Genomic DNA, 22854 nt, shown 5'->3' on the forward strand with positions numbered 1-22854 from the left:
GTGGGGTTTTGGTTCCGGAGTAATTGGGCCAATGGGAGGCTAACCGTAAACACACACACACACACACTCACACTCACATATTCAAAAACACACATGTCCATTTGCACATTGTTACATTTATATATTACGATCATTAACATACATTTTCACGCGCGCACACACACACACACACACACACTTGCATTTGAATGTGTTTTATGTGTGTGAATAACACTTGCACACAGACTCATCAAACACTGATGTGCACAAACCATTAATGTACGCACGCATGCATGCACGCTATAATGTACACAAACAGAGACACTTAATCACACACACAAACATCTTTATGCAGTTATATTTAGGTTGCAACAAATAATTATATTAGTTACTGGTTAGAGAGTTAATTGCTTCTTTGAAAAAATGAATAATTTGATTTGCTTTGTCTGAACAAAAGTCCAAAACCCAAACATGTCTTTGTTACAACAAAGCAAAGCAGCAAATCATCACATTGGAGATGCAGGGTTCAAAGATTGTATTCTAATTTATGGCTGATAAACTAACAATTAATTGATTATAAAAACTGATCGAGTGTTGTCAGTTCACATAATCAACTATTGACTGCTTCTTTCACTTGTACTCACATTTATGTGAATACATGCACTTTATTGTCTCTCGTCTGCATACATAAACACACACACGCACACACACACACACACACACACACACACACACACACACACACACACACACACACACACACACACACACACACACACACACACACACACACACACACACACACTCAAATACACACACAGCAAGTACTCCAGTCAGTTACAGATACACTCGGGCATGCACAAAAGCGGACAGCAAATTAAAGTGGTAATTACTTTTAAGCCCAGAAAGGTGAAGGATTGTATGGCAGGGAGCAATGGGTCACTGTTGAATAAAGAATAGCAGAGCAGGCAGACAGTGTGAGAGGCAGATATGCATCTCAATGAAATATGGAGCAGCGTACTCAACAAAAGGCGAAATGGCTCCTTAATGGCCACATGCCCTCAAAGAATTATTGTCTGATAGATTTGGAATATTATCTACTTTGTGGCAGTTATCTTTAAACACCCTTTTATGCTTATCCTCCATGTGAGCTGCTGTACAGGACGGGGAAGAAAATGCAACTCGATAGTGTCTTTTTGGTCGAACCAATACGCCTCAGCACTAGTAAACCATTAAGTTGAATCTATGAGACTATTCTTATTTCTAGTCAACTGTCGAGACGAAACCATCTCTTAATAATTCAAGACTGAGAGGAAGACAAGGTTATATAGCTAAAACTTTGCTTTAACACCCGCTCTGTATTGAGTGATTGTTATCCAAAGAGAAACGGTTATCTATTTACTGTGTTGCTGTGACACTGTGTTTTTAAAATCAAACTTCAGTTTTTATACATCTTTTGTAGCCCAGTTTATTTTTGGAAGTATTTTGGCAGAGCAACTTCATTTTCATTCACGGCACAAACACAGTGTGTTTTAGCTGTAAAGAGTCTGCCAGTTTCACGGTGTTTACTTCCTACGGAAACAAAAAGCAGTGTGTGGTTGGGTCAGAGGACACATTATAGATCTCATCAGTCTCCAACATAAAACTGCCACATGTTTTCCCCGATTGTTTCATGGCCTCAACTTAAATTGCAGCTATAAGTTCTCTGTTTTTTGGGTTCGAGTAACATTGGTTTCCTATGATCCCCATGTTTTAAAGAAAAAGGTCTGTTTTTCAAGTAAAGACTTCTGCTCAGTTTAATCTCTGAATTCTTTTATTTATGGTCTCTTTCATTGCCTACTTCCGATGCTGAATTTCAATGAGTGTATAGTAAGCTTTAAATACAATTTAGAGATAATTGTTACTTCTGTTTTACACTTATTTCGCAGAGTTACAGACATATACAACATGATAAAAAATATTTGATCAACTTGTGAAAGAATAAGAATTGTCATGGATGAAACTACCCAATATTACATCACAAAGAATTAGCTCTACCATGACCTGTTGTTACAGTAAAGAGGTGCATCATCAATTATATATCAGTAACGACAATCTATGATAATAAAAAAAACTAAACTTAGAAAAGGAACTAGAACTTTTTTTTTTTTAATACAGATGATTTAAATTTAGCCTTTAGGACGTTTACTTGTTATTGAGTTTCAGTTTGTTGAAGCTGCTTTAAAAATGTTAACGTTTCTTCTCCCTTTGTCCTGTTTGCTTTTCAGAAAAGGCAGTTTCCTGTCACTACATCGAACTGGCCACAGCCGATAGCATGTGTAGACAGGCGGAGAAACAAGGTCAGACATGGGTGTGACTGTCTCGCTCACTGCAACAGTCGTCACATGCTATTCCACATGCAGAAACTCACTCACTCAAACACACTGAATATTATTTTGCTTTTATTTACCGACTGTTTTAATGACAATTCTCCCTCATCCGGCCGGGTTTATTCTCCAGCTGCAGGTGGTTTCTGTTACTTCCAGGAGCACCCTGATTTGTGAAGGGAACACCTGTAATACTGCTCTGCGAGGCAAGCCTCCGGTGCTTAAGTCAGCCTGTGAGGGCTCAAACACACACTGTCACACACACACACACACACACACACACACACACACACACACACACACACACACACACACACACACACACACACACACACACACTCCAGAGTCAGATATTCCCCGCAAGTCTCCTTCAAGGACGCCTGGGGAAGACTTGGAGGACAAAATCACACACTCCCTCTCCCAGTGTCTCAGACGCGCTGCACTTCTAATGCAGACAGAAAGCCTCCTCCAAAGAGACGAGGCACACACAAACTCTCTCCCGCACAGACACACCCTTACACTTACACACACTTAAATAAACACACAAATACCCTGAAAGGCACGGCCACCTTCCTGTCCATGTGAGAAAAGCAGGACATTTTTAGTCCGTGTTGTTTCTCTTATTTTCACTCTCCTGCGCTCAGCTGTTTCAAAAACGTTGAGTGCGTGTCAGCGTGTGTGTGTGTGTGTGTGTGTGTGTGTGTGTGTGTGTGTGTGTGTGTGTGTGTGTGTGTGTGTGTGTGTGTGTGTGTGTGTGTGTGTGTGTGTGTGTGTGTGTGTGTGTGTGTGTGTGTGTGTGTGTGTGTGTGTGTGTGTGAAACAGAGGGGGCTCACTGGGACTCTTTGACGACCTCATTCAATCCCTTCTTCTCCCCCTCGTCCCAGCCACAGTCGACATGCCCAACAATGAGGCAGGAGGGTGGGAGTCGCACAAAACACGCTGAATGCGTCTTCATTTGCCTGAACTTTTCACACGTCTCTTCCCTTTTGTTGTGGGCCGCCGGTTCACTACAGTGGTGCGAGCCGCTCGGCCAGTTTCTGCTGCCAAGACAGCCAACCAAAGCACCCCCCCCCCTCCTCTGACACCCCCCCCCTCTATACCCCCTCTTCCCTCTTTTCCACAATGTTAAGCCCATTTTTAGCTTGACATAATCTGAAATGGTACTTAAGTGAATTTATGTCTACCTCAGTGCATTAACTTCTGCTATTTCCTCCTTTATGTTGCTGTTTTTTTTTTTTTTTTTTTTGTAGCGCAGCGACAGAGAGGCAGTGAGAGGGAAGGAGAGATTTGAAACTCAGACCACGGAGTAGACAGCCTATCAGTATTCAGTAGAGAAAGTGAGTGATGGAGAGAGAGAGAGAGAGAGAGAGAAAGAGAGAGAGAGAGAAAGGAGGAGGGGGTGATGTATCAATATTCTGAGTAGTGTTTGAGGGCAAGGGGAACGAATAGAGGAGAGGGGGAAGGGGGGAGGAGGGAGGGAGATTGGTGGGAGAGAGAGTACTTGAGTGAGTCTGAGTGTGATTATTTGTTCACATATAGGGTGTGGGTGCATCTTTGATCGAATGTACCTGGTTGTGTGTCGTTGAATGCATTGACTAGACTATAGATTGTACATAAAGTCAGTGGTAGAATATAACATGAATACATTTACTCAAGTACTGTACTCTAGTACAATTATGGGCACTTTATTGGAGTATTTCCATGCTATGCCTCTTTAGAGACGGTTTCAGAGTGGAAAGGCAGCAGGTCTTGACAGGCTTTCTACTGAACTCAAATATTTATTAAGAGAACCCATGTTAACCTTCATCACTTGTTTTCCGTTAAGGGGAGTATCTCGAAAAAAACCCCAAAAAAACCCTCTTTTCTACAAAAATGTGTATCCCAAAACTGTCCAAAGTTTTGTCCCGTATAATTAGAAGACTGATCAAGCTTAATTAAAAGTTGCAGCATGGATATTTATAGCAGAAGATGAGTACATTTTTATATCTTTTAGCAACGGGCAGCAGGTGGTTTTGCAGTCTCCGTAGAGGGGGAGAAAACGGATCACTATTTCAAATCCTTATTTTATTTACTTCTTTTTTTTTAACCTTTAAGTAATTTAGTTTTTTTTTTTTTTTTTTGAATGCTTGTGTTGTTTTTTTGTTTTTTTTTATCATCTGGTTGCAGATGATTCATAGATAGTTCCAGATCCAGAAGATCCAGAAAGTTTCTGAGGGGCCGCAGACAAGAGCGTTTCCACTGTGGAGTCCATAGTGAGTGTAATGCTACTTCACCTTTGTTTTTGCATTAGATTTTAGAGGCTTTACCTACACTTATTTGAGAGTTATAGTTTCTAGTTAATTTGTGCATGAAGATTTTTTTTTTTGTTGCTTATTAATGATACTAACGTATCTCTACTGTGTGACAGTGTGTGTTGAGCTCCTCTCTGTCTGATTGGTTGTGTTGCAGCTGTTCACTTGTATGTGATGAAAACAGACTCTTCACGTGTCTTTGGGGAGTAAAATGCCCCTCCTCCGCCCCCCCAAAAAAACAACCTACAGTTTGTTAATGGTTACAGGACACAGACCCTTTGCCAGGAGGAGACTGCCGTTTGTGTCCAAGTAGCTGTTATCTTAACAGTTGTGGTGTCACATTGGTGTCAGTGTTGATTGATTAGGATCAGCGAGGTGTAAGATCCGGGTCTCTTCAATGGAGGAGTAAATTAAACCATGAACAGGTAAAAAAACCAAACCATCTTATAATTTCTATGAATGCTAATATTGTCTGAGTTGTTTTGGAAAAAAAAAAAAAAAAAAAAAGGGACAAATGTATTTTATTTTTGGAGACGTGTTGGACAAAGATATATTCCTCACAATAGATAACCTGACATTTTTGGGGTAAAACTTGCCCTTGAGCTAAGCTTAGGGTAAGTGTTCAGGAACTAATATGTGTAACGTGTGTGTGCCTGTTTGTACAGGACAGGAGTCACACTTTACAATCCATTTGGATGTGATGGAATCTCCCACTTGTTTCAGCCACCCTCTCTCCCTCTCTCTCTCTCCTCCTGTCTCTCTCTCTCTCTCTCTCTTTTACTCTCGCTGCTAATCAGCATTTGAAAGGCAGCTTTGACAGTGAGAAAGAAAGTGAGGGTGGGGGGGGGGCACAGGGAGGTGGGGGTAAACGAAAGCATGAGACACAGCGAGGAGTTAGGGAGGGAGAGCCACAGAGAGACTGAGGCTGAGGGGCTGTACAAGCATGCCTTTTATATTTACTAGTGACTGAGAGAGAGAGAGAGAGAGAGAGAGAGAGAGAGAGAGAGAGAGAGAGAGAGAGCAGCTGAAGGCAGAGACAACTGGTGTACAAGGCTTTCCCAAGAGGAAATGAAAAGAAAGAAGCTCAGGGAGGAGAGTGAATGAGTGAGCGAGAGAGAGAGAGAGAGAGAGAGAGAGAGAGAGAGAGAGAGAGAGAGAGAGAGAGGGGTGGGAGGGAGCATGCCTGCTGGAGAGAGAGAGAGAGAGAGAGAGAGAGGAAGAGATTCTCACACTGGCTGTGTCCTAATCCGAGTCCATCTCCAAGAAGCAGCGGAGCAGAGTGTTAGTGAAGTGAGTCTGAGAGCCAAGGAGAGCTACATCAGCTAGCTCTACACACACACACACACACACACACACACACACACACACACACACACACACACACACACACACACACACACACACACACACACACACACACACACACACACACACACACACACACACACACACACACATATGCTCTCTCCCTCTCTTTCTCGCTCTCTCTTTCACAAACACACACTCTTGCAACGGGAGTCCACGATGGGTCCGGCTGGGCAGCCACGGCTTTTTGTGAAAGGAAAGTGAGGGGATTGACGCTGCCCCTGTCCCAGCCCCCTTGGCTCACAGACACAGTGTTTGTTTGCTGTGTTTGAGCTCGAGGTGCTGGTGGAGGTGGTGGAGGTGGTGGTGGTGGTGGTGGGGGGGCACTGCCAGGGCAGAGCAGGGGCACCGAAGAGGAGGAGAAGGAGAAGGAGAAGGAGAAGGAGAAGGGAGGAGGAGGAGGAGGAGGAGGAGAAGAAGAAGAAGAAGAAGAAGAAGAAAAAGAAAAGGAAAAAGAAGGAGAAGAAGAAGAGGAGGAGGAAGAAGAGAGAGACAAAGTGGATCAGATCAACAGCAGCAGACTGAAGGCTGGAAATGACCGTCAGGTGAGTAGATAATGGATCTAACAGCTTACAGTCAACACACACACATGCACATGTATGACCGGACACACACTTTCTCACTCTGTTGCTTAATATTCTCACACACACACAGACACACACACACACACACACAGACACACAGACACACACCGGAAACACACTTGTAAAGTTGTCTCCTTTTATTCGATTTTTGCTGCCAGTTTAAAAAGGGTGATTTTGACCCAGTCTGTCCTTATGTCTGTTATTATTATTTTATTTTTTTTTATCTTGATAAAGATCAAATCTTGTGGAATATTTATTGTATTTAGTTAAATGTACTCCAAAAGTACTTTTTTTTTGCTTTAGATAAAATATAATTATGGAAGCATCAGTGACAACTTTTTGCTTTCTCCTTTATGACAGAACAGAAATGTTACGCCTAATCAAATATGTTACTAAATTGGATCATTTGCAGTTAGATTAAAGTCAAAATATTTTTTTTCTTAAATCACAAGTGATAAAACGGTTAAAGCTGACCTTTCTTCTACTCACTATCTCGTTTTACTCTGTGACAGCATGTTTGAATACACATTTGAGAAAATACATAGAAAAACGTAGATATAGTTTTCAAGATAAGTGCGTATTTATAATTCACTGTAAATTAATATTAAGATGAATGAAATTTTACAATTAGAGTAAAAGTACAGTTATTGGTTTTTTTTTTTACATGAAGTTCTTTGTGTATTTCGTCAGTTTAGTTTACTGTCAAATATTTTCACTGCACTTACTCATTATTCAGATATAGCAAGTAATTCATGCGTGTTTATGTTGTGAGCTGAGTGCACCTCTTCCTGACGGATTTGAAGTGCGCGTGTGTGCTGTTTGAGATCTGGAGGCAGTGAGTGAGCGGCGGTGTGCCCGTCTCCACCTGCAGAGGCAGAATTGGTCACAGTTTACTGGCCTGGTAACATTCGCTGCCTTCAGGGTGTTTTGCAGCAGGTGGTCCGAATTGGCAGAATGACTGTGACAAACGCACAGTGTTCACTGCCTCCTCAAAGTAAATCACGGCATTAAACCATCACACAGCGATCTCAGCTTCTCTGGGTTTTTTTTTTTTTTTAATGTGACTTTTTTTTTTTCATACTGTTTGGAGGCTCGTCCCTCGAAGTAAAAGTCAGACTCTCCGAACAGCGGAACAGGTTTTGCACAAAGAAAACAAATATGTGTACGCATAGGAGTGTGCAAGTGGAGGATTTAAGTGTGGGTGTTTATTTTGTGGGATTTCGTACCAGATTCCCTGTTTGCCTTTGTACATCTGCGTCTGTCCATATGCAGATATTTGTCTTGAGTGTTTATTTTGTATACTCTCGTCGATCATCGCTTCAAAATCAGTGTTGCACGTTTGCTTTAAATTGTGCTCTGTTTCGTACACTGCCAACAGCGTCATTTACACTCACACCTGCCGAGATTTCAGATGCTGCAGATAAATTACAACCAAATTACTACCTTCAGTTCAGAGTCACTCTTTCAGGTGGCAGGATGAGGTGTCAAAATGTTACGAGTGGTGAAAAGAGTTATCGTCCACCGTAATCTGGCAGCCGGAGCAGCAATATATATATATATATTTTTTTTTCTTTTTTCCACTTTTTAAAATCCTATGTAGTGAATGTTTCCACTTAGCTTTTGGCAATGCTTCAGTAAAAGTGGGATACGGAATATGACAAGAAACAGGGTCAGACCGAGTCATTGCATGAGCGTGGTACAGTTTATACCCCGGCCCACTGAGCCACTAAGCCTCTCCATCCGTTTCAGTTCTGGCTTGTGCAGGATGCTTTTGGTCGTGACCTACCTTTAGGCCTTTTTTTTTTTATTAGACCCAGACGCAGATTTCTTCTCTGGCTTTTTGGATTTGAGGAGCAGCAGTTCATGCCAACAGTCAACTGTGCGACAGACCCTGACTTGGATTACTTTGTGAAAGTGAAGAAAAAAAAGAAGGCGCCAAAGGGCCCTGTTTAAAGACTGATGTTTTTTTTTGTTTTTTTTGTCACTTAGTTATATTTTTGTATATTTGTTTTGCAAATAATCATCACATGAGTAGGTGAAATTTCAGCAGGTCGGTAATTTATGAGTTCATCCAGGATGGTAGACGGAAGCAGTCACTACTTGTGACTCATTGACAAGATCGCAGATAGACAGACACCTCAGCTCTCCCTCCCTTCCTCTTTTTCATCCTCTCTTGATATTTTTGTCTCTCTCTGTTGCTCTCTTACACACACACACACACACACACACACACACACACACACACACACACACACACACACACACACACACACACACACACACACACACACACACACACACACACACACACACACACACACAGTGTGTGGCGTGTTGACAGACAGCCGCTCACACACTTCTTGCTCTTGTTGTGCGCGCGCGCGCGTGCGTGCGTGTGTGTGTGTGTGTGTGTGTGTGTGTGTGTGTGTGTGTGTGTGTGTGTGTGTGTGTGTGTGTGTGTGTGTGTGTGAAGAGCGTTGACAGACAGTGTGTGGGTCTGTGACAGAGGGTGTCAGCGCGGTGTCAGGGAGATGTGTTTAGTGTCACACTCTGCTGACCTGATCTCCGGTCGGACTGTCCACTCCGGCCCCGCTGTGGCTCCTTACATAACCCCCGCTGTCATTCACACACCAGCCTGAAGGGATCCTCCAGCCTCCGCGCGCACACACTCACACGCGTACGCAGTTTCTTAGTGATATGCACACAATGTATAGGCATCCACACACTTCCCCTCTAAGTCGAATATCAGAATCAGGTGCGGTCTGAAAAACTTTAGTCTTCCTCACGGTCAATCTTTCATGTCGTCTCTACTTTCTCCTTCTCTAATTTAGGCCATGACGTGATGTAGAAGTTACTTAAATGAACAATATATTTGGAAATATCCAAACAAAGCGTCCAGCTCCGAGCGCTGTGTGGGAATATATGAGGCCAGCGGGTATCCTGGTCTCCACAAGTGTGCTACAAGACACCTACACAACTTGTGCAACTCTTATCAAGAGTTTGACACCGGTCTGAACTCTTGACATCTGCACCATGCTAATTGATGTGTCCATATTAGCATGTGGACTTCTCCACGCTGGTGTGCAGAATGAGAGTGTGCTTTCAAGTCCTGGTTTAGAGTACACACATTGGCGTGTGTGCGAGTGTGTTGGAGAGAGAGTGAGTGACCCTGTGTGCTGTTCTTTGGCCTCTGGTTATTTGGAGGTCAGTGCTGATGTGGTCTCTGCCCGCGGGAGTGGATTTACCATCTTCAGCCGTATGGAGAGCTGCATCCACTCGGCTGACTTCTTCCATACGGTTTCGGTCTTCTTTCTACCTTTACTGTTTGTTCACTATTTATTTTGGGAAGCATTTGAAAAATAGGAAGACTATTTAGGGTTGCTATCGGTTTTACCATTACACGAGCCCTTCGGCATTCCTCGTGTGAAAGTACTCCCAAGTAAGAAGCTCGTTTTATTGTCTTTCCTCACTTTTCACCTCGAGCCTTCGCCTGAATTCGAGTTTGGGTTTTGTCTTGCGAGCATAAATATCCAGGACGGTCAACTTCATGATGAACTGAACATTTTTATTCAATGCATTTCTTTTCAAAGTCATCTACGTTTACATGTTTTCTACTTGTATTTATAGCTTTCAGTTGCTCTGGTGAACTTTTTGGGTAAAACTATTATCCCCATCATGCCCATAATACTTTTACTAATTGGGGAAAACTAACCCTAAAATGTGTTTGAGTTTTTATGGCTCGAGGCGTAAATGATTTAAGAATAAATATTCTGTAATTGCCTTTTATTTTAACATACTTGCAGATACTGTTTGGATGACCCGTCTTGTTTTTGTATGCTCGTCAGGAGACACATTGTTGCCAAAAATGTCAGTTCATGCAAGACAGTCTTTTCCTTTTTCAAGTTATTGTGGAACTTCATTGTTTTTAATGACTTTTATTATTAAGCAAGTAATGGACATTCAGCTTTTCTTCAGAAAATCTCATCAGAACAATCTTTAGAGAGTAAATCATTTTTCTCGTAAATAAATGGGATTCAGTGCACTGATAGTTCCAACTTCATATTTAATACGGTGCAGGTGCAGAGGAGCATTTCTTTTGTGTATATCCAGGCCAAGGTAGACAGTAATTATGACAGGCATGGATTGGATTCTGCGTATCTCCACGCCCGTGAGGAGTGGACATCAAAGCACACTCACCAAAGCCCTCTGTAATAAAAGAGGAGGAGGAGAAAGATATTGATTACCAAGGGTGAACATTAGCAAATCTCTTTCTCTCTCCTCCTTTTTTTTTTTTCATCTGTCTTCATCCGTCCATCATTTCACTCCCTCTCTCTCTCTCTCTAACTCTTACTGTCTGATTTGCCTCCCTCTGCCTCTACTTAAACTCTCTCTGTCCCCCATGTGCTCTCCATCCACCCCCCTCTACCTCTCTAATCATTTATTTATCGCTGATCTCTTTATTCTATATTCTTTCAGTTTAGGGACGGTCCACACAGTGACAGTGCTGATCCACTCACACACAGGCCGTTATCATCATTCCTTTACACCCTTCACAAACACCTCCTCTTCCTCCTCATCACCACGGCAATACCTGGGGGCGGGCGGGGTCACACTGGTCCAATCTTACGCCGTATTGATTCCATTAGATAATTAATGACCCAGGCAAGGGCCAGGGAGGAGCAAAAAAGGGGGTTAGAGTAGAGAGATGGGGGGTGAGGGTGATGGGAGACGCGAAGGGGGTGGGAGGTGTGTGTGTGTGTGTGTGTGTGAGGAGGGCGGGGGTGGGGGGGGGGTGGACGCCAAGGCCCTTGAGAGTTGGAGAGAACCTTGGGTTGGGAATGATCCAGAGTCGTCAAGGTCAACAGCAGCCGGAGCTTCGATACGGAAGCAGAATGCCGAGCGAGTTGGAATATGGAATGCTGAGCGAGAGAGGAGGGAGAGAGATCTTCATGTCCAGCAGCTGTCGATTGATCAGCGGCTGAAAAATTGTACATTAAAAAGTCTTTTGACTTCCAAATCCTGAGGTCCAACCAGGGCCGTAATGCATGATAAGTAGTTTTCAGCCCTCCAACCAGAATACCAAACTTCATCTCCCCGGATGCTCCAGACACTCATTTACAACTACTCAACAACATGAAAGGCAAGACAGAAAACTAGCTACATCAAATATTCTGTTCATGTTATTTCCAACCATGTTTTCGACATCTTTCATGATATTGAACGTTTTCTGTTTGATAAAACATTATTCCCATGAATATCTTACATAGCTGTTGTATGTGTATTGCACTTTTACCTTTAGTTTGAGATAATTAGAGAAGATCGAGCGCTGGAGAAAGAGAGGAGAGCTGTATAAAAAGCGTTATCATTAAAATTTTACTTGCGTAAATACTGGAACGACTATGTCTGGAATGACTAGAATGTTAAAAGGCCAACTTTTTCAGCAATTTGGGGGGCAGGTTCTGCTTTTTTGAACACAAAAAAAGAGGAGAGGAAGAAGTGAAAGGACATCTACGAAGTGTCCCAGGCCAGAGCCCAAACCAGGGTGCCCCTTCTTCTTTTTTTGCCAGCTTGACTTATAGGCACAATGCAAATGACAACAGCACCATGTTTCAAAAAAGGTCTGCCACTAAATTACAGGAAGTACACAGCTCATTTATTGAGGTTTGAGGAGAGAAATGTGTCAGAAACGGTGAAGAAATAATCTAAAATTGCAGTTCGCATTGTGCAAATTTGTTTAAATGGATCTGTAGGTAGTATTGCGCTGGCCACTACAGTAAGCCATCAATCAGGACGTGCATGTCCTAAAATGTCCTAAATGTGACTTTTTTTTTTAACTAAAGGGAGAAAATACGCAATATTCTTTTGAAATGAATCTTTTACACCTTTCTCAGATTTTCTAATTCTTCAAAATTGGTCAAAAATCCTAAAAATCCTCACAAATGGAACTGGTCTTCTTTTTTTTGTTGTGAATTGTGCATTGCATAGGTTTGTTCCTGCTCTTCACCTTTGCATGAATTCAGTGTGCATGTAGTCTCTGGTGGGCTATGAGTGCTCCTCTGCCTCCGCATTCGCAGTCTTGGCCAGGCTCTGTATTGGGCCCCAGGGGTTGGGGAGATGAGGCATAAAACAACCATGTCTCTACCTAGGGGAGCTGGTGGCATGGCAGTGGAGCTATTGTCTGTCGGCGTGCTGTTTGACTTAAATGTGTTCATTTGCCTGATGCCCCTGACTCCCTACTGGGAGGGGCGGCTTGGGGAGAGGAGGGGCATGCTAACGAACCTCTGACAGCTGGAGGCCCTAATTAAACGTCCCTGCTGAAAATAAATAGAGCAGGAGCCAAGCGAGCAGCCAGAGAGAAGCGCACAGCAAACAGCGGCTGTGAACGCTCGCCGCAGTGCCCTCCTCTCTATTGCTGTTGAGACCATGCCAGGAGAGCATGGCTTTATAGGGTAGGGGTCTCAAACACACACTCAGATATATATACACACACATACACACACACACACACCACTTATGAATATGTAGCACTGCAGCAACACATTGTGAACACCTGCGGTCACACTTGATACAAGTTCATCTCCACAGCTGCGGGCACGGTATATTTTTTTTATTCTCAGCGTTCTCAGAAGTCACACTTTCCTTTTCCATATATATTTCCCACTGTGCCAGAAGAAGTGGGCTCCGTCCTATCGAGCGGGATTGTTTCACACTCTGTCTAGATGACACTTCTGACATTCAGCCTGTTGTGCTGTTAGCTAGCCGGAGCATTAGCAGTCAAAGTGGCGGGGTCCATTTGGGTGAGTGCATTAATGGGCCGCCCAACCTGCGACAAGGTTATGAGGCTGATTGAATAATTACTGTGGAGGCCCCTGTCCATTACGCCCCTGTGTCTGCCCAGATAGAGGGAGATGGAGAGATAGTTTGAGACAGAAAGATGAAAGGAGAGATTAGATAAGCACAGATAGGGTCAATTAAGAGATAAACATACAGGTATGGGTTGGAGGCAGACTGTGTGTGTGTGTGTGTGCGTGCGTGCGTGCGTGTGTGTGTGCGTGCACGTGTGTCCACGAGGCGGTGAAAATTTGAGAGTAAATTGTTTCCTGTCTGTGTCTCCCTTTTGATCCCTTTGTCCTACTGTACACAGTTTAATTTGACTTGTAGTGCATTTATCCAGGTGAGGAAGGGAAGGTGACAAAGGTGAGGTTGTTAGACAGAGGTGCGCTGCCCTCTGCTCGACCCTGTCTCCTCTTCACCAGATGCTCTGAAAAGAGGACTGTCAATGTTGCAGGCTGGTAGCTTCAGGGTAAAAGATATTAGGTTTTCCCATGGATGCAAAAAAGCGTCGGCCTTCGACCTTAAGCGAGGACAAAATATTCTGTCAATGGAAATGCCCCGGAAGGAGGCTGGAAAATGAACCGGATTGATCGAATTAGCAACTTTATCAGTGTCTGACTGACATACATTTACTGGCACGGCAATCGATTTGAAATTCCCTAAAATAAAAGTAAGAGCAGCTGCTACAGACACTAATATCTAACTAGACATTTAACAATCAATCAGCCCACTGAAGTCCAGAAACTTAAATTTGTCATTCTGTAATTGATCATGCACTCGTTTATTTTATTTTTTATCCTTAACATAAATTAGACAGTTTACTGTGATTAAAATTTTAGTTGAGCCGGCTCTAGTTATCATCTTTATCTGCAATAGGGTGGTGCATTTATACAAGTTCATGTACTGTAGCCATACTAGTGACCTGGCAATGATAGTCAATTGGTCATTCCACTACTCTGATCAAGACTGGAATGTATCAACAACAATGAAATGGATTGATATGCCGGACGTCCATGATGAAGAGGATGAAGTCCACTAACTCTGGTTGTCCCTTTGTGTTTCCTTTAGTGTTGAGTATCACTGAGCTTTTTAGGCTCTATTCATGCATGCTTTTTGAGCAAACATTTCATGGTTAGGAAGCAGCTATTCAGACTATATTCATTTCTTGAGGCCAGTCAGTCACTGACACAGGACCTTGTTCCAAATAGAAAAAAAAAAACTATTAAAGGTAAGTTGATGACCCCATCTACCCTCTCAACAACTATTCTCTCTTTGTAGAATTGATTATTGACTTTTCCGCCTTTGAAATGTGCCCAAGAAGTTTTCTTGCATACACTTAAAGCCGGCTGTTTCAGCTCAGATTTGTGGAATGATATCTGCCAAACCTGCCCGGCTTCCGCTGACCCCTCTTAGCCAAGGTCAGCATAGCCATGCTCAAACTCGAGACATAATCCATTTTCTTTTGCCCTGGCAAAGCTCTACTGACACGATTGTGCTGACCCAGCCTCGCCAAAGAAAGAGAGCGTTACAGAGTGAGGGGCAGAAATGGAGGGAGAGAGGGCATCTCAGGCCCAAGGGCATGACACTGAGGTGCTCGGGGCCACACCAGCCCTTTAAATGTCAACACAGCACAGAGGGGAGGGAAGCTGGTGAGGAGTGGGGCTCTGTTTGAGGACAGGGAAGAATATTGGCAACTTGCACTGCAGGAGGGTGGTGTCGGAGTTTGGCAGAAGGCAGCAAAAGATCTGGAAGAGAAGATGGTGTGTTTTGTCTTCAGAGATATTTGGTTAAACTCCAGTCACAGAAGTTTGAATTGTCTCTCAGGAATGAGGGGAGACATTTAGAGACCTCTGATTTTTAGTGTAATTGTGACTTCAAAGGAGGTTTAGTGTTTTGTCTTATGCCTATTACCTTGGTAACAGCCCTTGACCTTTATGTGGTGAACTACACACGGTACCTAATTGCTCTTTCTCTCAACTGCAGTACTTCTTTTTCTACCTTTCTAAATTTTTGCTACGGTTCCAATAAGCATTTAGCAAAATGCATTTGTCAGGTATATCAAGGAAGAAATCATGCTGATGGGTTATAATAATAAGCTTTTTTTATGCAAATTATGTTTTATCAAATTAAAAGAGCTGAATGGAAACTGCAAAGGGAGAAAAAATGTCAGTTTTCTTTTCTTTCTTTTTTTTTTTTTTTTACAAAAACAGGCTTCATGCTCTCTCCAAAATTTGGAAGTTCTTTGCCGAAAAAAAAAATTATGCGATAGGTTTTGATGAAAACATGTTTACTCATTCTAAAGTTATAGGCTCCTTAAAATGTGTTAAATCTGAATCTAAATGCTACACGAGCTCTCACCTGGAAAGGTGGAAGTAGTTTTATTGATCTGACTATTTAACAGACGTTATTGGTGAATGAACCAACCTCAATTCACTCACTCTTTTTTCCTCTTTTTGTCTTTGCTCCTCTGCTGTCTCTCATGGATCACCAGGTCTGAGCGTGTCACATCCTCAGCCAATCAAAGCCTTCGTTAACAGCGGCGTCGGCGCGTGATTGGGAGAAGGATGGCAACCATGCCGTTTGTCAGCGAGGGGAAGTGCGTGAGTGTGGAGTGGGATTTCCTACAAGGACTACTGGCCAAGCCTCCCACCCTGCCCTGGTGAGGCACAACACGCACACGCACACACGCACCGAGTGATACTGTATAAGCCTGCATGCATGCCCATGAATTAATCTGTGCAAGGTGAAATCTATGCATTAACACCCTTGCAAACACTGACAACCTGAAGAAGAGTTTCCTGACAATGAAACACAATCCCGAAGACATAATTCTGTTCTCCTCAGTGCTGCATATAACCCGCGTTGTTGCTCACCTGCCAATCCTGTCAGAGCCGTGAATCCCCTCCCCTTGGTGGGAGCTTAAGTAAATTTGGCTGGAATTATTAATGGCCAGTCATTTACAGGCGGATATAAAAACTAAGCAGAATCAATGTGTGTGTATTGATTGTTCTCTGTGGCTGGGGTCGAGGCAGTATAATAATGAGATGTTACAGAGGCTGGCAGCATGAGTCCACACACACTCACAGAAAGACACACTGATTTCACTTACTGGAGACTAACAGGGTGAAATACAACAGCTGTGTCAGCTGATTAAGATACAAACATATGTACACACATGTGTGCTGGTCTTTTCTTTGTTTCTTCTATCACGCACGCACACACACACACACACACACACACACACACACACACACACACACACACACACACACACACACACACACACACACACACACACACACACCCCTCACTGATGGTCCCTTATAGGATGAGCATTAACAACAGACACGAGGGAGAATGGTTGGCCTCTCTCTCACACATGCACACTTTTTCTCTCTCTCACACGCACACGCACACACACACACACACACACACACACACACACACGCACACACACACACACACACACACACACACACGCACACGCACACGCACACACTTTATTCCAGCGCAGCACCGACACAAATTGTGAAGTGGCTGTGACAACATAATTCCACCACTCAGGCCCCATTGAGGAGAGTCAATACCCAATCACAGAGACAGGCTACCTGAGCCCCCTCTGTCACTCTGCCCCTCCCTCGCCTATTGATCCCTCAATCACGGCTTCAGCTCACTAGCCCGGGACCAGATGAGAGCGAGGGAGAGAGGGTGAGAGCGAGGGGTTGGGCAGAGGGAGGGGAAAAAGAGAGATAGGCAGCGAGAAATTGTGTATGTGTTCACATATGGATTTTGGAGCAAATGGTATTATTAGGACTCTGCTCTGCTAGATAAAAGAAGTGAGTTTGTCTATAATTACCCAGACAATCTGCAAGAGATGGGTCAGAATGGAGATTGTTTCACTTAAATTGCAGAAGCCATTACCATTATATGTATTTATGAAATGAGTTTTCTGGATTGATGCTGAGGTCATTTATACAGAGCATGAATCAATCAACAGGTGGTCAGTAAATGGCCATAATGTGATACACTTTACCAGTTTCTCCCATCTTACACACTGCTGATTCAGACTCTCTGCCCTTCTGAGATTTTCTCTCCTCCCTACTTTCTTCTGTTTCTTCTCTGTACTTCTATCTGTGCCCCTCTACACCACTTTTTTACCCATTGCCTTTTACACCCTATCTTGTCCACCTCTCAGTCTTCAGAACTTACGTAAAGAGAAATCTCGCAATGCGGCTCGTTCTCGACGGGGGAAGGAGAATTTTGAGTTCTTCGAGCTGGCCAAGATGCTCCCGCTGCCCGGAGCCATCACCAGCCAGCTGGACAAGGCTTCGGTCATCCGGCTGACCATCAGCTACCTGCACATGCGCACCTTTGCCAGCCAGGGAGACCCACCGTGGAGCCCTCTGCTGGAGGGAGACAGCAACTGCAGTAAAGGTGAGCTAAAGGGAAACGCGCAAAAAGAAAGAGTACTGTAAAGAGTCACTGCCCAGAAAATGCATTGATTCACTTGAGTCTGCTGTACAGGAAGAAAGGTTTTGATTACTTTTGTAAAATTGCCTTTTTAGAACCAAAAAGAGAACCCAAAAAAATCGTAACCAAAACTATTTTAAAACTGGTTTTCAAACACAAAGTGAAGCAGATTCTCACCTCGCACCGTTTGCACAAATAACCCTAACCCTTATTCCTCGACTGTGTTTATTTGATCTAAACATCAAATGTTCCAACTATACTGTAAGATACAGTAGCAAGAACAGACACACTGACCATGACTGCTGCAGACTCAGTATACTTAAAATTGATTAATTTTACACGGTGAAAGGATTCACTGTACGTTTCCCTGCACATTTCATTTTTGGCTGCTTTTAGATGAAACGCTATTTAGGCCACAAGTTGGTTAACTAAATCTACATAGAAGTGAATAATTGCAGGAAATAAGGAACTCCAGATAATACTAATTTTAGGGTCTTTTCTTGGGCCTGGAACCTGGTCAACATCTGTTAACTGTTTTCATGAGTAGATTTAATTGTTTTATATGTTCACAAATACAAGTGTACAGAATTAAATTAAACATGGTTGTGACGGAACGATTACTGCAGATAATTTCCTCCAATTTCAACCTATAAGAAAGCTGCACAGCAACGACAATTAAGATGATATGTCGCCAATGGACACAAACTGTTGAAATCCACGTTTCAACTCACATCTCACTTTCAATCCTCAGCAGTCCGATCCTGCCCAAAGAGACGCCGCACGCCACAAAAACTCAGTTCAGACAAGGACATTTATCCAGCCTCCTATTAGCGATCATAATCACTGCTGCTCTGTATGTGAGCGCATGAGCTCATGTTCTTTCACAAGCCTATAAACATACATGTCCATATTATCATATGCTAGCGTGAGCAGAATGTAATTTTTGTGTTGTGTGTATGAGAGAGAACGAGAGGGACATAGATGATACACAAAGAGGGAGGAAACTATTGGTGCAAGTTGTAATTACAGAAATTAACTATATAACGAGGACATTGTAATTATATAGCCTGTCTAATTGCTACTATTACTGAGGGGAAACGATGCAGCTACAGTACAATTAGGTGTGTGCGCGCGTGTGTGTGTGTGTGTGTGTGTGTGTGTGTGTGTGTGTGTGTGCCTCTTGATTTGAGGAAATGTGAGCAAAAAGCAGTCATGTTAAAAGCATGTTTCTGTTTTTCTTTGTGTGGCGTGCTTTACCACGATACGTGCCGCCCAATCCTGATGACGAATAATATTTTTGTTACTGTGAAAATCAACACTGGTGCCGGTGCCGAGCCCGAGTTTCCACACAGATACCAAAACAATACTCTTCTCAGAATCCTGAAAGGGACATTCTAGTCATTTTTCATATAAAGATCAGATGAATTGCCATTTGGAAGAAGTACTCACCCTGTGAAAACAGTCGTGTTTCGTCTTTTGTTGGGCTTAGACAATTCAACTTTATTACAAGAAGCCTGAGGTGTGGAGTTAAAGACATGGCATATATCAGACAGAGATGCTCTAATGAAATGACGCAAGATGGTTACATTATGGAAAATATACAGCCTGGTGTTTTGTTTTGTATTATTATTTTGATCTTGAACATTATTTCACCATAAACCAAAAGTGTCCCCCTCAGTAAGCTTAAACTTCATAGTACGTACACAGTGAGCCCTAATCCAAAGCCATAGTATCTGAAAATACCTTGCTATGGGTGGATGCATCGGGATCGCTCCATACCAAATCAACCATGCTGTGCAGCACAATCTGAATGTCTAAGTGACATACATACACCTGCACCCGGCCGGAAGCCTTAACTGTATTCAACATGTAGTGAATTGTTTTGTTTTAGTGTTCAAGCTTTTCTTGGCCTTGATACAAAGTACCTGCCGTTTAGAACAGTAGGTGTGCAGTCCTGTGTGGACTGGAAGGAGAGTAGAAAGACAGATGTGAAGTATGCTATTTTCACCACAATGAGAAGCACCCCTCATACAAATGTGCACAATAACTGTTAAAAACCCTGTACAGAAGCCTGCAGCAGCTATGTGAAGGTCATGGAGACTTGTGAGGCGCTTGACAAACACACCGAATGGCAACGCTTTTTGCCAGCTACGAACAATAGTAGTTTCAATAATTCTTGCCATTTTGTAGAGAAGATCGGAACCTGATATCTTAAGTATTTTATTAAATGTTTGGCGATTTTTACAAGCAAGTCACACAGTCCCCGCAGGGCCAACACTGAAAATGCAATGCTAATTTGGACATCAGTTTGAACAAGTCTACCCACAATGCATTGGCAGGGTTTTAAGTGTGATGCATGACTTTAATTCCGTTAGTGGAATGTGGTCAGAGATCCGGCTGAAAGGGAGAGGAGGCCGGAGAGGAGGGGAAGGGACAAATGTTGGAGGAATAAAGACAGAAACAGGGGAGGAAGGAGGAAGGAGAGGAGTGTGAGGAGGAGAGACGAGGAGGAGGAGGAGGAGGAGGTGGGGAGAGGGAAGGGGGGTTGCATTCCTCCACATTCCCTCTTGTCCGAGGGTTTTTGGATGGGCGCGGGCCAGCGGAGAAGGAAGGAAGGTGGAGGAGAGGGATGGAGCGAAGGGGAGGGGCCGGAGTGGCTTTTGTCTGCTTCCCACGTTTCAAAGCCAGTCTTGAAAAATGAATAGACAGAGGAAAATCAATTGCATGACCTTCACACAGAGAGAGAGATTGAGAGAGCAGAGAGGGGGGAAGAAGGAGGAAAGAGACAGATTATGGAAGGAAGGAGCAAACGAAAAGGAAAGGCTGAAGGCAGGAAACGTAAAATGACCCATGATGTACATTCCCATTCGGTTTGTGGTTGTGATTGTGTGTGTGTGCCTATTTGCACAGCACATTCAAGGACTATTCCAACTCATTTATATTTCAAAACCTCTATATTGAGTAAATTTTGCTTTGCGGGACAGTTTTATTTCCTATTTCCCTGCCTTCTTAAATGTCATGTTACGAGATAAGTCCGATTTATTTTAATCGGAGCTGTTTCTTACCTTTCTCCTGCTTGTGATAAGATTGTACTCACCATGTTAATTGCTGAGATCTGGGAAGAGTAGCAGCATCACAAAAAAGCAGAGACACAATCGATCAAACAAGCTAAGAGTTTACCTGATTACCTAAACTGATAAGACCAGCGGCAATGTCCTCACTGGACAGGAAAACTGTGCCCTTACAGCTGCACCGCGCCTAACGGTGATGTCATATCTGCACACCCTGAACTACACTTCTACATCCCTTCAGTGAAGTCAAACCACATGATGTCAGTAAAAAGAGTTTTTAGCTGCTGTTCAGTTGCTTTTTAAAATGATCACCTGAACCTTTGTGTATCTTGCAGAGCCTGACCACTGCTGGATTTCTGAGGTCAATCATTGAGAACTGAAAACAACAATAATCACATATTGGCTAATATTCTGTTTTTTTAACAACAACAACATAAACACATTTGAAAATGGTCTTTTAATTTGGCAATTAAAGAGCTGTGATCATAACATGTACAGAGAGAGACATTGAATGGACTTGAGTGTCTTGGTTATGAGGCTTCTCCCAGCTTTGATTATATTCGGGATATGACATTTACATGGAAAACGGAGAAATCTGGTTCTTCATATTACCTTAAACATTAAATACTAGTATCCTGGTCTCTGATTACTGGATGCCTGAGTTATTTACAACATGAACAGGGAATTTTGACATTGTGAATCTGATTTGACTGTTGAAAAGACCCGACTTTGTTCTAGTAAATGCCAACATCACTTTGAAGATTTAGGTTGTCCACCTTAATGCCAGCAATGATAGAGGAGAGCGACAGGAAATATTAAGTATCATAGTGTCGGGCTGCCACTGAGGATACTCAACCATTACTGATGTCCTGTCGCCCATACACTATTCATGCTTTAACACGTCGGCATGTTGAAGCTCTCCCCAATCTAAACTGCCAACTATATTAAATTCTTTCATCACTGAAAGACAAAACTCTCTTTCTTCATTGCTCCAGAGATGTGGCGCTTTTTTTTGCCACCATTGTTTGTGTTCCTGTTACATCACTTGGCTGAAGCCGTGGCTGCTCAGGTAGTCAGCAGAAAACAGAAACCAAGATGAGAAGAAAACATGCAACAGTATCCTGGTTTCGTAAAGAGGTTTCCAGCTACCGTAATCATGTTTCTGAAAACCGGGTTAAAGGCTTATCCAAGTTTCTGACATCATGATATGCGTCAACACAAAATGGGATGCTTAAAAAAAACTGCAATCGCCGGAAATGCGCTCATTGTGGCGTATCGTGCAACTATTTAATGCCAGATTGGTTTGTAGTTAGCTCAAACCTGTCTTTTGCATTGTTGTGCAATTCCATGTTACTTACAAGCCTACAGATGAGTTAATACCACGACATCTGTGACAAGCAAATATTTACAATCAACAGTAAATGCCATGGTAATATAAGTTGGCGAGTATAACTTTAACATTAAGGATAGAAAATAAGAATAAAAGCAAAACTTATCTTTTTAAAATCTTGAAGTTCCCACAGTTTGAGTATTTTAGATGAAACAGAAAAATACATCAAATTTTGAGCACATCAGCCTTTAACAGGTGCGATATGGCAGCTGGAGAACCCCTCAGTCTTTTACAAGGTGCAGTACAATGACAACTCACTGCCAGCAACAGGGCCAGCTGAAGTGTTTTACTGTCTCGGCTAGTGAGGTCAAACACACCTCTCTCCTCGCCAGCGCTGGTGACATTGACTTTCATTCTGCCTCCACTCGCTCCCTCTCCCTCTCCCTCTTCTGCTTTCTTTCATTGCCTCCGTCTCCCTCACCTCCCTTCTGTCTCCCCCACCTCTTCACGATCTCTCTGCGTCTGCCTCCCTTCTAATTCACAGCGTTTAAAGCAGCCGGGGC

At 43.0% G+C, this 22854-nt stretch overlaps 1 protein-coding gene across 2 annotated transcripts in view; it reads left to right on the top strand.

Moving 5' to 3' along the window:
- Positions 1-6401: 6401 nt before the first annotated feature.
- npas1 (neuronal PAS domain protein 1) overlaps positions 6402-22854 on the top strand; it is a 37049-nt gene continuing 20596 nt past the window's right edge. For both annotated transcript variants that reach the window (XM_069706421.1, XM_069706422.1), the window contains exons 1-3: positions 6402-6547; positions 15912-16079; positions 17616-17854. In XM_069706421.1, the coding sequence (XP_069562522.1) occupies positions 15985-16079; positions 17616-17854 (334 nt within the window). In that variant the 5' untranslated portion in view covers positions 6402-6547; positions 15912-15984. The remainder of the gene's footprint in view (positions 6548-15911; positions 16080-17615; positions 17855-22854) is intronic.

This window comes from Brachyistius frenatus, unplaced genomic scaffold, assembly GCF_029030835.1.
Source record: "Brachyistius frenatus isolate BFR_SWC_R1_liver_20210118 unplaced genomic scaffold, ASM2903083v1 Contig_62, whole genome shotgun sequence".
NCBI lineage: Eukaryota > Metazoa > Chordata > Actinopteri > Embiotocidae > Brachyistius > Brachyistius frenatus.